Genomic DNA, 17,884 nt, shown 5'->3' on the forward strand with positions numbered 1-17,884 from the left:
TAATGAGTAATGAATGAAATGGTGGAATGAAGAAAGTGGGAGGAAACGGGAGAACCCCGAGAAAACCCACGCACACGGTGTTTGTCCACCACAAAGTTCACTTGGCGGGAGCAGGGTTTGAACCCGAGACCCCTAGCACCAGAGGTGAACGCTCTACCACTGAGCCACCGTGGCCCCTATACCATTTTTATTGGAAAGAGCATACTTTACACTACTTCTCCACATAATCACCAAGCAAATCGAAGCATTTGTCATACTGTGTGACGAGTTTTTGTATTCCAGCGTCATAGTCCTCCGCCGCCAGCGTATTGAGATACGTAGTCACGCCTCGTTTAAGCTCTTCATCGCTGTCAAATCTTTTTCCCGCCAGAAAGTCTTTAAGCTTCGTAAAGTGATGCATAACAAACCCATGTTTCGTCCCCTGTAATAATGCGATTCACGAAAGAGTCTCCTTCATCGGAATAACGTCCCAGAAACGTCAGTGCTGCAGCCATACTCTTGGTTTTGTGCTCATCTGTGAGCATGCGAGGGACCCACCTTGCACAGATTTTGAATAATGCAGATGGTCTTTGACAATTTCATGAACAATTGTTCGAGACACATTAGGAAAATTTTCACAGAGTTCATCAATTGTGACGCGCCGATCGTTCCTCACGCATTCGTCTACTGACCTCAGCAGTTCGTCTGTAATGACAGATGGTCTACCTGAACGCTCTTCGTCGTGTGTACTTCCCCTCCCAGGTTGAAGTTGCGACACCAGCGCCGAACAGACGACTCATCCATCACATTGTCTCCATACACCTCCTTTAATTGGCGATGACTTTCACAAGGTCGAACGTTTCGTGCATTAAGAAATTTAATCACGGCCCTCACTTCACAACCGGCGGGGTTCTCAATTCGTTTATCATTATAAACGAGCACAGACACAACACAGGCACTGCTAGCGTCACGCAACCTCGCACAGAGCAGACAGACAAGCCACTGACGCGGTCTGACCTTGCCCAGCGGCTCCCCGAGTCGTCAGCGCTTCATGCGGCGCAAACGGGTACCACTTTCCGGATGACCCTCGTACTTTCACTGGTATAAAAAGCAAACTTGATGTGCTCACAAGAAAACTTGTTTACTTTTGCCTGTTTTTCTTTACTAGTAATTATGAGAAATTCAAAAAGAAATTATCTCAATAATTACAGTTAATCAGGAAATTATGGGCTTCTAGGATCCGATGCTTTAATTAAATAAGTTAAACTCGTGACTGGTTGCACTCAAATCAAAACTATATATTGTATAGGCAAAACCTCGAATCAAAAAATAAAGTTCAGTTTTTTTAAGATACGTCGATTAATGATCACAACATACCAATCCAACTGTCTACTTACTTATTACAAATTACTGTTACGGAAAAGTGTGGATGCAAATTAAATATGTACAATTTTACAGCAACACAATAGTACTGTTATTTCTTTGATATGATTTGATTTTGAGTTTAACGTCCTTTTCACAAGCAAGAGCTTAACGTGGATCCGAACTACATGAGCTCCCGCCAGGAATCGAACATGGGTCTCCCAAGCCAAAAGCGCTTGGCTTCGAGGGAGCTCCAGTACTATTATTTATTTGGAGTTGAACGTCTGGTTTTTGTACAGAAGATATATAAAACTTGGAATTCCAACCAAATATGTCCCACCGGGGAATCGAACCAGTCCACCCATCAAAGGCAATGAAGTCAATTCCAGAATGTATCTCAACATACGAGCAAGTCACAATAGATTACATACGAACATGTATATATATATATATATATCAAGATAAAATTCACTCTTTTTTCATTGTACAAATCAGCAAAAAAGTAAAGAATTCACTCTATACGGAAATAAGAGTTTTACAAAAAGACTAATATTACTGTATTCATCTTATATTCACTTTAATATGGATTCTTTGCAGAGCAGTATCCTGTCTAGCCTTCCCTTTCTTTGTCAGTATGTATTTGCAAATATTTACGGATGTCTAATGGACTTCATTCTCAAAAAGGGAGTGAAGATAATTGACGTACGACGAATTTCTACAGTATTCTGTAAGTATTTTGAAGTATATAATTATCCTTAACATAATAATTTAGATAAGTATACAAAGTAGAATTCAGCTTTGATCTTATTGATGGAATCGCAATATCAATTCAATTCATTTATTTCGATTTAATACTCATTATATTGCACCCAATTCGTGCGTATGCATAAGACTCGTCTAGTGACAAGGATGTTAGTTAGTCTACGCTCCATTATCGCTCAGACATTTTATTTTTACCAAACATTTTGCTCCATCACGACTATTAAATATAAAAAAAGGCAATAAATGGCTTAGTGCACTTTACAAAGCAATTAATCAATTCATATTCTCTGAGTAAATGTTCAGTCTTCTCTTAAACAAATAATATTGCAGTACACTACAACATAATCAATGAGAAAAGTGAAGAATCAATCAAGTTTTCTTTATATCATATTATCTACTAAACTGCTGTCTTTATATTTGTAAGTATTGTGTGTCACTGTTAGGATTATATGCGTCACTGATAAGAATTTGTGTGTCACCGTTGGGAGACGATAAACAACACAATCTGTTACTTAACAATGCAACTTTTATACATACAAATAAATAAAGAAAGAATTTGTTCCAGAAGAATAAAAACAATCAGTTATTATTGGCAAGGAAAGATATAGTTTATAGCACTACAAAAAATTTTCTCGAAAATTACGCATGATAATAGTTTACTTTCAAGCGTCTGATTTTGTTCAGCTTGATATCATCTATTGATTGATATATCTTTCGATACATAACCAAAAAATTATACATTAACTATACTCCAGTATCAGTTTCTTCTCAATAAGTACAGCGGTTGTCCTACAGCATTAATTCTTAAGTTTCCTGAAAAATATTGTTTTTCTCGAAAACTGCGCATGAGGATTTACATTCAGTCATATCATATTATTCAGCTCAACGAGATCTATCGATTTGTATATGGGACGTTCCAAAATTAAGAGGAATTTTGCTATTGGCAAAATAATAAAATTAGATATTGGAGAAATAATGTGCAATTTCATTTTTAGATATGTAAGAACAAAACATATGCATACATAACTATAGAAGAAGTTAAGAAAATATTTTTTCTGCAAAAAGCAATTAATTATTTTGCTAGTCACGCAGATTACATTATTATCCACAGAGGTAACAAAAGAGGAGAGAAGACTTCCTCAATGTACGAGTAAATGGTAACTGAAGAATTATCTTAATATTATTAGACTTAATGTTTTACAGTTCAACCTCCATGTAGAGTTTCGTGCACAGCTAAGTTTTCACAAAACTTGTTCTGACTTTTTTTTAAAATCCACAATGATACTCTTTTCTTTTTAGTAGGAACACAAATAAGTTCTCTCCGGATGTCGAAAACTCGATTTCACAGACTGCATTGTTAATAGACTTCACAAAGTCAACATGATATTTGATGGTTTTTTTCTATAATTCACAACTTCACAACAACAAAAATATTTAGTGTTTAGACTATTTTTATTACTGAAGTGTTCTTTGAAATGAAAAAAAAAAGAGACCCTTTTTATATCTCTTCGATTGCTAACCAATATTACCAATGTTGAAGGAATGTAACATTACTTTCCATTTCTGGACTGCTATCATCATTATCACTACCAGGAGGAGTTTCAGCTTCCAACATTTTATTCAGTTCTAATTCTTTCTTCTCCCTATGCTTTTAACATCTTCACGTAGTTTTTTCTCCTCTCTGGATTCTTTTCTGTCTCACACACTCATTTCTTATGTTGGGAGCCCCGGTGGCTCAGTGGTAGAGCGTTCATCTCTGGTGCATGAGGATCTTGGTTCGATCCCAGCTCAAGCCAAGTGAGCTTTGCGGTGCACAAACATCGTATGCGTGAGTTTTCCCGGGGTTCTTACGTTTCCTTCCACTCTCTTCATTAAGTCATTTCCTTTTTCTCACCATTACCATTACAACGAGATACTTTGTATCGGTTGATAATTACTTGTATCTTGGGCAGAAAGTGCTTCTACACAAGCACTATACCTGATATAATGTTAACTAAAAATAACAAAAGAAGAATGTTTTAATATATGTAAGAAATATACATTATTATTGTATAGTTGGTTGCTATGTAGTTGTTTATAGATATAATTAACATGTATGATTGCAAGACAGTTTGTGTGAATATACGTTAAAAGAGAATCAACGAATAAATTATCTAACACTTATCATGGACTTGTAATTTCAGTATAAAAGGTGATAATACTAGTGACTATAATTACGGAAGATATTTTAAGGTGTAAACAATTATTGCCACTAAAGTTATACTTATATTATTAGCCGAACCAGGGTTGATGACTACCTTTGGTGAGTCGTTGTAAAATTTTTGGTTTACCTCACCCGGGAATCTTGTAAATTCATATCCCGAAGTCTAAAGTAAGGGTGAATTTACCTCTGTAAGAAGGTTCATGAATACGAACTCAACTATTCTCAGAAGTGGCAGAGTAATCACAAGAAAAATTATGATCGGTGAGATAGTAGAGAATGAAACTGTTGACAGTGTTAACAACGAGCAAAATATAGCTCCCATTACACCCGAAATGTTGACATTAGAAGACAAAATCTTAATGGCATTACAGCGACAGGAACAAAGCCGAAAAGACGATTTAGAAGCCATGAAGCAAAATTTGGCTCAGATGTCCAACGAATTAAAACAGACGGTAAAGCAGAAATCCGAAGAATTAAGTAGACGATTGGAGCACATAGATCAAAAGTCAGAAGAATTGAGTAAAGGATTAGAGCACATAAATCAAAAGTCAGAAGAATTGAGTAGGAGATTAGAGCAAATAGATCAAAAATCAGAAGAGACGAAACAATCTGTTATCCAGGCGGTGAGAGACATCACATTACAGTTTGATGAAAAGCTAAAAAGATTATCTGAAGATTGCCAGGATAATTACAACCATGTAGTCCAAGAAGTCAATTGTGTAAAAGAGGATTTGGAAGTAATAGAATCTTCTGTTCGTCAGCAAAAGATTCAGGTCACAGATAATTCTAACCAAATACGTGCAAATACCCAATTGATATCTACCTTACAAGAGGAAATTAGGACGTTACAGATTAAGGACAACGCATACCACAACAACATGGTTAATGATCGTTTGGAGTTCCCTTGTTCACAAGAGATGACCTCGCATTCACCCGCAGCAGATCAACGTGGACCTTACGTTATCTCTTCTTCAAGTAATCCATCCGATGAGGACATTATTTTGGAAAGAATTCACCCAAGGGATACAGATGGGCGGAAAAGAGATGGTGGAATCACGCATAACGCAGTAGGTAGAAATTGTCACTCAACGCGAACACGAAATGGTGAAAGGAATGTAAAGTGTAAAGATGAGCGAAATACGTGCTATGAGTAAGTTTAGTGGTAAATGTAATGAAAATGCTACTTCTTTCCTAGAAAAATTTCAGGATGAGTGCAGTATAATGTGTATAGATAAATCTCAATATATGAAACTAATCCCCCATTTATTACTCCCACCATGTTCTTTATGGTTTAAAGCAGTACGGGATCATGTCAATACATATGAGGAATTTAAAGCCGCACTGATTGCAAATTACGAAAACGACTTTTTACTTGCGAACAGAGATGCCACGATTAGAAACCAACCTTTTAATCCTCGTTTGCACAAATCTGTTGTTGATTTTGTTGTAAATACGTATAACGAATTAAAAGTCGTAAATCCGTTGCAATCGGAATCTAGAGTGATTGCATCTATTCGAAATCTACTACCGTTTAAATTACAACAGATCCTGTTTTCTACGCAGTGCATGAGTTTTAATCACTTATTAATGCTTGTCCAATGTTATGAAACTCAATACCAGACACTGAATCATCAAGCGGGAGTAGGTAAAATTAAAAACAATTCAGATCACCTTGTACCTGTTCGTAATCTAAATATCCGTAATGTGAACAATACGGAACATAACCTAAGTCGAGCAAATTTAAACAATCAGAACGATCAAAATAGACAAAGATATGTTGGGAATCCACCTAACCTAATCAACCGTGACAATCCTTATGCCAGACCATATAACCAAAGTAGATTCAAAAATAGACGAAATATATGGCGAAATTCCAGAAATACAGTAAACTACATGGATAGACGTAATCGTAATTCAAGAGATGGCACTTCATATCAAAATCAAGATATTGACACAATTCCTGTACAGAATAACAATGCGGGACATAATCATGATTGTGCGGTACAATGTACTTTATTGGAACCATATACGAGTATGAATTTAAACTAACTGCAGCTGATGTGGTAGGGGTTAAACCCATATCAGCTATAGATTCTCATGAACATTTATCTTCAAATTTATGCGATAATGTCAAACCCATATCAGCTATTGATTCTTATGAACATTTATCTTCAAATTTACGTGTTCATGTTAATGATGAGAACGACCTTTTACATAACGTATCTGTAAATAATGATTCGGAAATCGCAGTCAATAGATGTCTGTATCAATTTATGCCTGTAGTAAATCGTTGTTGGTTCAAAGATGATAATGTCAATGATGGTTTTGGTGTTGAAGAAAACTTTGTATTTTTAAAATCATATAGTACTGCTAGAATACCCGTCAAAATAAATGGGTTAAGCACAGAAGCTTTATTGGATACAGGCGCAAATGCCTCTTTATTATCATATTCGTCATGGAAAGCAATTACTAGTGATTATTCGAATTCTAAATTGCAAAAAGCTGAGAATCTCATTATAGTCGATTTTACTGGTAAACATAAAAAGAGAGTAGCCGGAATTACTCGTGTGACAATAGCTATTCAAGATTTTGAAATGTCAATTCCTATTCTAGTGATAAAGGAACTGAATGAAAAACTAATTATTGGTTTAGATTTATTGTCTCAGTTGCGTGTCATGCTCGATTTCAGAAATCAAACGTTAACTATACCCGGCATACCTCAGGAAATCGTTCAGAAACTTCTTCCTAAATCTGATGATATTGCTTGTCAATATAATAATGTTCCTAATGTATTGAATAATGTTTCTGTAAGTTCAGAAAGTGATAAATTAAATGATCAACTAACGCGAGTCACACAAAATTTGATGAATTCAAAAGAAGATGTATTGTTTTCTGAGTGTGTTAAGTCACTTGAAAGTAGTCTTGATTTTATGGATGATACAGTAAAAACTCACTTTAAGGATATATTATATAAACATAAAAATGTCTTTTCAGAACGTCCTGGGTGTTGTAAGGATTTTGTTTATTCTTTTAAGGTTAAAACAGACAAACCTATTGTGACTAAGCCCTATATAATTCCCTACCGATACAGGGAAAATGTACGTCAGCAAATTACAGACATGTTAAGAAATGGGATCATTAGGCCTTCACGAAGCATTCACCTTAATCCATTACATGTAGTTCCTAAGAAAAATGGTTCACTACGTGTGGTTTTGGATTTGAGACGCACGAATTGTCATATTGATTTGGAACAAGTGGGGTATCCTCCAGTGGAAGAAATATTAGCCTCTTTACAAGGGAATGCAGTATTCGGAAATTTAGATCTAGTACTGGCTTATAATCAGGTCGAATTGCATGAGGATTCGAAACCGTACACGGCATTTAGTTTTGAAGGTCACTTATATGAGTACAACCGTGTAGTCTTTGGGCTTATCAATGGTAGTGCGGCGTTAGCTTCCTGCTTAAATAAAGTCTTAGGTCAAAACTTACGCAGCAACGTGATAACCTACGCTGATGACATCTTGATAATGGGAAAAAATCCGCACGAATACTTGAAGTACTTAGATATAGTTTTAGATAGATTGGAAAGTTCGGGTCTTACTATCAACCTACAGAAATCCAAGTTTCTACAAAATTCTATAGAATTCCTTGGCTACCAAATTGATGCATCTGGTTTACAGTTCAGTCAATCTAAAGTACAAGCCATAGAGGATCTGCCTGCGCCATTAAATGTGAAACAGACACGGCAAGTATTAGGGCTCTTCAATTGGTTTCGCAAAGCCATCCCGCGATTTGCTGAGATAGCCCAACCTTTATTTATGATTATAAAGAAAGGAGTACCATGGCAATGGGGTCCGATTCAAGAACATAGTTTTAATAAGTTGAAGGAGAGCATAAAGCGAAACATTCATTTGAATCACCCTCGATATGACGTTCCTTTCTATGTCCAGTGTGACGGTTCTCAACTTGGAATCTCTGCAGTACTCTGGCAACCAAATCCAACCATTAAGGAACCGGCCGTTATCCATTGCGCTAGCCGTACTTTAAAGAAAGCTGAGAAAGGATACACAACGACAGAAATCGAACTTTTGGCCGTACGTTTTGCGATACAAAAATTTGCTCCATATCTCAGTGGATGCCATTTCATAGTACTTACCGACCATAATTCATTACGATACCTTAACAGCATACAGGGATATAATAACAGACTACTTCGTTGGTCGTTAGAGCTTCAATCTTATGACTTTGAAGTACAACACATTAAAGGGGTAGATAATGGACCCGTAGATACCTTATCACGTCTGTTTCCTGGAGAAGAACAACATATCTTGTCCATCAACGAATTTAAGGTCTTACAGGATGAAATAGCCACCATTTCAATGGAAGATCTAAGAGAACATCAACTGAATCATCATGAATATAACCAAATCATGAAACATTTGTCTTCATGCAGTGTGGAGTGTAATTGTCCCAAACAATGGAATTCCAGATTTAAATTATCCAACGGAATTCTACTTATTAAAGATTTTAAATTCAAGTCTAGAAACAAAATTTGCATTCCACCTACGTTGACAACCCGCATATTAAAAGCTTATCATGACGATTTCGGTCATTTTGGTTATGTAAAAGTATGTGCCTTGATTAATAAATCTTTTTATTGGAGAGGAATGAGAGCTCAAATCAAAAATCATATCAAGGACTGTATTGAATGTATGCGAATCAAACATAACTACCAGGCTGTACAAAAACCTATGCTCTCAATAACGCCAGAGAGACCACATTCGTTCTTATCTATCGATCTATATGGACCGTTACCACGAGCAGCTACCGGAGAAACTTATCTACTTACTACTATGGATATCTTTTCGCGCTATGTAGTAGCTTATCCTCTGCGTAGAGCAACGTCCACTGCTATCATAAATAAAATCTTGAACGTATACATTCCACATTGTGGTCCTATCGAACACATATTATGTGATAATGGTTCACAGTTCAAAAGTGATGTGTTTATTAAAGCAATGAACAAGGCTAACATTAAAATTCATTTCGTAACTCCGTACCATCCTAGCAGCTCTGTTGTAGAAAATGTGCATCGTAATTTTGGTATGTTGTTTCGACACTTTTGCAAAGATAAGCATGCCGAATGGATTAAGCATGTCAATCAAATCACGTATCTTTTGAATCATTCGATATCCGACACTTTGGGCGTGTCTCCTGCTAATGTACATAACGGTTCTGATTTGATTTTCCCTGTGGAACAACATTTTAATGTCAAGTTAGAAGATTCGACAATCGTAGATTCTTCGAGTTTAGTGAATATGGTAAAAATTCGAAGACACAACAAATTTTTGAAACGTAATTCCCAATTAGAGTCTTTACAAGAAGGAAAATATCGGATCAAGATCAATGACTTAGTTTTTGTTAAACAACATCCACAAAGTAATGCGTTGTTAAAGAAGATTTATAAATTTTGTGACATTTTCTCAGGTCCTTATTTATGTTTCAAGGAAATAAACCCTAAAGTTTTTGAATTGTTGAACGTTAAAACGGGTACGTCAATTGGACTTCGTAATATAGATGAGTTGAAGGTTTGGAGACCTACCCAGTATACAAGAGAAAAATGGATGTGTCTAGTGAAAAGATTAGTTACACCTGACATCCTTGCTCAAATAATAAGAATGAAGGAGACTAAAAGAAAAAAAGGGGGACTTCTGTTTGTGTAAAAATAAGTTTATTTTCTTCTTTTTGCTCGTCCGAACGTAGGTTACATTTAATTTTTGATTTTTTACTTAATTTAATTTTCTTTAATTCTCATTAACCAATGATAATTTCCAAATGATTTTTTTTTGTGTCTTGTTGATGTGAAGAATTATAAGTCGATTCATAATTGATTAAACACAAAGGCTATTTTTATTATATTGATTTGTGTTGAAACTTTATTGTCAAAGGTAAATGACAATGGAATGATGAATGTTTTAATATAAATGTATCTATATAAAATAATTGAACAAAATGATATATGAGGTGCGATCAAAATGTAAAGAATAGCACTATTCTTATGCCATCATTATAAATGGACCAGTAGTTCTTAAATATAAAAGCCAAGCTCGCTTGTAACTTTTATATTCAGTCCCATCATCGGGCGACATTTTATACAACGAGATACTTTGTATCGGTTGATAATTACTTGTATCTTGGGCAGAAAGTGCTTCTACACAAGCACTATACCTGATATAATGTTAACTAAAAATAACAAAAGAAGAATGTTTTAATATATGTAAGAAATATACATTATTATTGTATAGTTGGTTGCTATGTAGTTGTTTATAGATATAATTAACATGTATGATTGCAAGACAGTTTGTGTGAATATACGTTAAAAGAGAATCAACGAATAAATTATCTAACACTTATCATGGACTTGTAATTTCAGTATAAAAGGTGATAATACTAGTGAATATAATTACGGAAGATATTTTAAGGTGTAAACAATTATTGCCACTAAAGTTATACTTATATTATTAGCCGAACCAGGGTTGATGACTACCTTTGGTGAGTCGTTGTACCATCTCCTTTAATGTAGCCGGTATAAACGTGGGACGTAAAACTTAAATATTTCCTTTTCGTTTCTTATGTTTCCACATTCAGTTCTGGATATACCTATATATATATATATATATATATATATATATATATATATATATATATATATATATATATATATATATACAGGGTGGTCGTGCATGAATGTCGGAAAATTCGGGAGATGAATCTACAGGTAAAAACAAGCAAAAAATGTCATATGAACATTGGGTGAATGCGGCTTCGTTTGGACGCTAGAGGCGTCTGAAATGTCACCTTCCGAGGCGGCAATTTACAATATCTCAAGAACGGAGAGAAATACGAATGTCGGGTCAAAACATATCAAAGGAAACCCCATCCGAAGAATCCAATTATGCATAAGTATTGGCGAAACAGTGGCGGGCTAGAGGGGGGCACAAAGAAAGTGAATGAAACATGGAGAAAAGTGAACAATTTACACTGAAAAATTGTAGGAGGGGATGTTACTTGGAACATGCAACAACAAATGTTAATGAACAAAGGCAACGACGGCTAGTCTGTAGGGACATTATGGGAGGCGGATTGTAGGAATACAGTATCTTTGTAATGGTGAGAAATAGGAATGTCGGGTCAAAAGATATCAAAGGAAATCCCATCCGAAGAATCCAATTATGTATAAGTTATGGCGAAACAGTGGCGGCGCCAGGGGAAGCACAAAGAAAGTGAATGAAACGCGGAGAAAAGTTGAAATTCGTGAAAACACAACTATTTGAAAGCAATCAGGAAACAAGGGATACAACTCTAGGTGTACTGTATGATACATGTCCGATGACAGAGGGCGCATAGCTACAGTAGGTGGAACAAAGGGGCCTGCAGAGCGTCGCGTAGTAGAGTTAGTTATAGGAGTAGTGAAAGCGTGGGCAACGAGAGCGTTCGCATCGAAGGTGCAGAGGACAGCACACAGTTCATTCGTACTGAATGGGGCAATGACAGTAACAGCACAAGCGTTTTAGTGCTAAACTCTACAGGCAGGGCAGTGATCCATGTGTATGTGAATGTGGTTTACTTTGTGTCGTGTGAAACAGTGTTGATGTTGACAAGCGCGGGACGGACAAGTGCTATGTGTAATGCACCACAATGAATAGGGTAGTATACACTAACGCCGAAATGGCAGATATGTATTTGATGTACGGCTTAGCGGAAGGTAATGCAGAAGAAGCACGTAGGTTATATGCGGAATGCTACCCAGATCGACAAATTCCAGCACCGGGGATGTTTATTCGTATTCATCAGCGATTGCGGGACACTGGGTCATTCCTTCCCAACACAGACATTCCGAAACGACGACGCGTTCGAACACCCCCACTGGAAGACAGGGTACTCCGACATGTGACCCGGAACCCGAGTATTAGTACCCGACGAATAGCAAGGCAGGAACACGTTTTGCATCAAGTCGTGCTAAGCATCTTGCATAGTAATAATCTCAGACCATACCACTTACAACGAACGCATGCGTTATACGATGGTGACTATGAAACCCGACGACGCTTCTGTCGTTGGTTATACCGCCACTGCCGTGTTTCACCAGCCTTTCTAACACAGGTATTGTTCTCGGATGAGGCATATGAGGCATTATTCACACGGGATGGCATCACAAATTTCCAGAATGACCATCAATGGGCACTCAACAACCTGCATGCAATTGTAGAGACGAAGCATCAACAGCGTTTCCAATTGCATGTGTGGGCTGGTATTAATGGCGACAACGTTGTAGGACCACACTTCTAAACCACAGCGATTGAACGCATTATCGTATCTCCAGTTTCTGACTCAGAACCTACCTATTCTGCTTGAAGATGTGCCACTGAGGACAGGACAGTGTATGTGGTTTATGCATGATGGCGCCCCTGCCCACTCATGTAACACCATTCGTGCATATCTGAACAAAACATTTCCACGCAGGTGGATAGGTCGTGGTGGAAGACAAGCATGGCCCCCACGTTCGCCCAACCTGAATCCCCTAGATTTTTCCTGTGGGGTTACGTGAAGAGTCTCGTGCATATACGGCCCCTGCATGATGTTGAAGATCTTCGCCAGCGTGTATGTGCTGCATTTGCCACATTACGGCAAACGACAGCGATATTGGAACCAGTAAGAGAATCCTTACGCCATCGTGTAACTGTCTGTCTCAAAGAACAAGGAGGACATATTGAACAGCTGCTTTAGAATGGCATTATGTTGACCATGGTAAGTACAATACCTCTTGTTTTTACAGTACACTGGGTCTCATCTTCCATACGTGTTTTTTTACGATCTGCACGTTTCATCACTAAGAGTGTTTAACAGTTTCTTTGCAGCTCCCATGCGCCGCCACTGTTTCGCAGTACGTGTGCATAATTGGATTCTTCGGATGGGATTTCCTTTGATACGGTATCTTTTCACCCGACATTTCTATTTCTCTCCGTTAAAATGATACTGTATTTCAACATTCCACCTCTCATAGTGTCCCTACAGCGTAGCCATTGTTGCCTTTGTTCATTAACATTTGTTGCTGCATGTTCCATATAACATCCGCTCCTACAGTTTGTCAGTGTAAATTGTTCACCTTTCTCCGCATTTCATTCACTTTCTTTATGCTTCCCCTGGCGCCGCCACTGTTTCGCCATAACTTATACATAATTGGATTCTTCGGATGGGATTTCCTTTGATATCTTTTGACCCGACATTCCTATTTCTCACCATTACAAAGATACTGTATTCCTACAATCCGCCTCCCATAATGTCCCTACAGACTAGCCGTCGTTGCCTTTGTTCATTAACATTTGTTGTTGCATGTTCCAAGTAACATCCCCTCCTACAATTTTTCAGTGTAAATTGTTCACTTTTCTCCATGTTTCATTCACTTTTTTGTGCCCCCCTCTAGCGCCGCCACTGTTTCGCCATTACTTATGCATAATTGGATTCTTCGGATGGGGTTTCCTTTGATATGTTTTGACCCGACATTCGTATTTCTCTCCGTTCTTGAGATATTGCAAAATGCCGCCTCGGAAGGTGACATTTCAGACGCCTCTAGCGTCCAAACGAAGCCGCATTCACCCAATGTTCATATGACATTTTTTGCTTGTTTTTACCTGTAGATTCATCTCCCGAATTTTCCGACATTCATGCACGACCACCCTGTATATATATATATATATATATATATATATATATATATATATATATATAGATATATATATATATATATATATATATATATATATATATATATATATATATATATATATATATATATATATAGAGAGAGAGAGAGAGAGAGAGAGAGAGAAATAGATAGATAGATGCATAAATATAGGGTGTTTCAAAACCACATCGACAACGTTTAGGAGGTGATTCCTGACCCCAAGATAAGAAAAAAGTATAGACCAAACTGGGTGCACAAAAAATGCTTCCTTTCGGAATTATAGGCTGCCGAAAACATTAAAATATGAAATTTAAAGGTCCATAGCTCCAAAACTACGAGACCTACCGTAGTCGGGTCAAGACTTCAGTTAGGAACTAATATGTGCGCTATCCAAAAATACATGTTTCAAAATCCTAAGGTACTCGCCTGACAATTTTTACACAGGGAGTTTGGCTACGGGCATATAATGTAAGTACTTACCAACTACCTCCATAAAAATTGTTGTGGAAGTATCGCAGGATTCTGAAACATGGATATTTGGATAGGGCATATACTATCACCTTACTCTTACTTTTGAAACATCCTAATATATATCTTCTCTCCTGAGTTCTTCATAAAATAAAGAATCTGCTTTAATTCTTTCTCTTCGTCTTTCTGATTTCCTTTCAATTTTTCTTATTTTTTCTCTTTGTATTTGTTGAGCTGAGCGAAACGAAGCTCTTATACTCGGGTTAGCCGTTTGGTTGTCCGCGAACTCCTCCTAGACCGTTTGGCCGATCTCAACCAAACTTAGCACGCTGATAGAGTATGTCGTGCTGAGTGACAACATAGGTTGGAATCAAAAATCCGATGCACCATCGAGGAATAATGACCGAAAAACGCTTCCTCCTAGACCGTTTGGCCGATCTCAACCAAACTTAGCACGCTGATAGAGTATGTCGTGCTGAGTGACAACATAGGTCGAAATCAAAAATCCGATATACCATCGAGGAATAATCACCGAAAAACGCTTGCATAGACTTAACATGGGGAAAAAGTTTTCACGCGATTTTTTTTGTCAACAATTAAAAATGGCATTTATTATTGCATAATGGCCAGGAATGATTACGTAGTTTAAGCTCGCTCAGCTCATTTCATTGCAATCGGGTACATCCATTGCATTCCTAGTGATATTTTACTTTGATATTTTGGTATTGCTATTACCACTTCTATTTGACTCTTGTGTTTCTTTTTCATTATTTTACTATTTCTTGGAGCCATTTTCACTGTAAAATAAAAATGTAAATCAGTAATTTTAAGAAACTTCGTCCTTCTAGCTACCACACTATAGAATGAAAAAATTAAAACTAATCTTTAAAGAATTAGTGCTCTTGTACTGAGCCCCAAAATCCTGAATTTGGTAAAAATGTTAAAATACAAACTTTTAATCATGTATCATTCCATCAAATTTCAATTCTATATTCATCACACTAATAATATTTTATTCAAGAAAACATTAAATTCCTATTATAGTGGCATGCTCAACAGAAAGCCTAGATCATTTTAAATCATTTTAAACTTTCAACTCGTCGCCATCTTGAAACGCTTGGAGATTGGAAAAACCTTCATAAGAAAATATTTAGAGTTCGAACTGCCTTTATCCGATATCGGTTCGATTTATTTAGTTTTTTTTTTTCCTTTCACCATTTTCAAATAACATGGCAGAACAAGCTATCCAACAAAATCGGTCGAGATTTTGCTTAGCCCTATATTCAGTCCAAATTTGGTTAAAATCATACAATACATGTAACAGTTGTAGAGGTTAATTTTGCGGTCTTGGGATCATGATCGGCGAATATTTTATGAAATTTTCGTTTTGTTTTTTTTTTTCCGAGCAGTTTCATTAGGCAGCTACAGACTAAGTATTGGATTAGAAACTACTTCATACCTTAAATACAAGGCTAACTTAATAATAAAATTATGAATTGTTCATTATAGTAACTTTCGTGAATCAATGTGACCTTCATGCTGCATACAATGAGGTTACTTCCATGTAAGTTACAAAAATATACTTTACTTTGCCTATATTCTAAGCTAGAAAAAATAGGATTCAGAGACTTTTGTTTTGGAAAGAAACTGTTTTTTTTTTTAACAACAATCAACTAATAAAATATCTTTGTCATTTTAAGTATCAAAATTGACAAATATATCGAGGTTACAAGATCAAAGAGAATGCCCCTGTTTTTCGAAGATGCTAAGTATTTTTCAATAATACGTAACTGTGCGCACACTTATTAACATGTCACTTCAAGTTGCTAGCTTGATCTTCACTCTCAGGGCCAGATACTGGGCAGTGCCATGAAGATTACTTTAAGACCTGTGGGTAACATTTTCACTTTGAATATAGCATTAAAATTTTATTTTCCACTAAGTACAGGTGCTATAATTATTTATGTGATACATTAGTAATTGGTCTTCATTTTTCTAAAATTTATTAGAAAGGTGAATGTTTTTCTTTTGATGTTGAAAAACGCGGGTGGGGGTATTCCGTGGAGGTTACTTTAACAGCCTTTTTCCTTTTTAAAAGTAAAAAGATGAAATTATGTTTTAAAAGACTGTATCAAAAAATTAAGAACTATTTCTGCCCAATGGTACTTTAATTGATTTAATAGTGTAAACGTGGAAGTGGAAATGTCAGAGAGAAACAAAATTCTCTGTTGCTGGGAATGTGAAAGTAGATTTCTGATAGTAGGTTTTTGTGAGTCAATGTAACTATGTATCGACTTAAGTAGAAAGCACAAATGAGAGTTATTTCTTCTAGTTTTAAGTGATTCTACTGAGTAGTGTTGTAACGAGTCTATGCATTTTTCATATCTTGGATAGATGACGGATTCTATATAGGTTATAAATCGTACAAATTTAGATTGTATTGCTTCAAGTTTACGTGAATCGATTTTAGCACAAGGATTCCAAAGTACTGCTGTACATTCTAGTTTAGAGTGTGCATATGCGGAACAAAGTATTTTAAGAACATCAAGATTTCTGAAATAACTTCCCATCCCCATTACAAATACAAGATTTCTATACGCTTCACTTATTATTTGGTTAATATAACGGTCAAATGAAATATTGATCTTATTGTCAGTTCAAGATCGCGGACATGATCAACTCTCTTTAAAAATGAAGTATCGATTTGATATTGAAATTTTGAAAAAAAAAAGTAAATTTTTCTGGTGTATGAAACTACGCTGCACTTTTTAGCATTTAACAATAGTTTGTTGATTTTACAGCATTCATGAAGTAAATTAATATCACTTTGTAATACCATACCATCTCTTTCAGAAGTTACAGTACGATAAATTTCTAAGTCACCTGCATATAACAACTTATATGATTGTATTGTATTAGGTAAATCATTTAGGTATAATGAGAACAGCAGATGTCCCAGGTTCCAACCCTGCGGAACACTGTAGTAAGCTAGGTATGGTTGAGGCAAAGCGCTCCTGCAACGTACGTGGAGTTTACATTCGCGAAGACAGGATGCAATGAATTCACGTAACTTATACGTTAAGTTGACCATAATGTGTTTACTTAGCAGTATATCGTGACCTGGTGGCATCTGTATACTTACATCTACTTGATTTTTGTTGTCAATTTGTGTGGCCAAATAATGAGTAAATTCAACAAGGTTTGTTATTGTTGACTTTTTTGGCAATAAGTCATGTTGTTCTAGGGAAATAACCGGACGTATAGTGGAATATATTTATTTCTTTATAACAGTTTCAAACACTTTACTTTGAAATAGTAAATTATCAAGATCTTTAAGAAAAAATGTTGAAAAGAATTGCTTTTCG

At 36.2% G+C, this 17,884-nt stretch overlaps 1 protein-coding gene across 2 annotated transcripts in view; it reads left to right on the top strand.

The window, feature by feature from the left end:
* Positions 1-17,884, top strand: part of LOC145686073 (sialin-like) — a 196,883-nt gene that overhangs the window by 165,240 nt on the left and 13,759 nt on the right. For both annotated transcript variants that reach the window (XM_081758989.1, XM_081758988.1), the window contains exon 8: positions 1,939-2,068. In XM_081758989.1, coding sequence (XP_081615115.1) covers positions 1,939-2,068 — 130 coding nt within the window. The remainder of the gene's footprint in view (positions 1-1,938; positions 2,069-17,884) is intronic.

Source organism: Thermobia domestica, chromosome 5 (assembly GCF_964235325.1).
Source record: "Thermobia domestica chromosome 5, izTheDome1.hap1.1, whole genome shotgun sequence".
NCBI classification, from domain to species: domain Eukaryota; kingdom Metazoa; phylum Arthropoda; class Insecta; order Zygentoma; family Lepismatidae; genus Thermobia; species Thermobia domestica.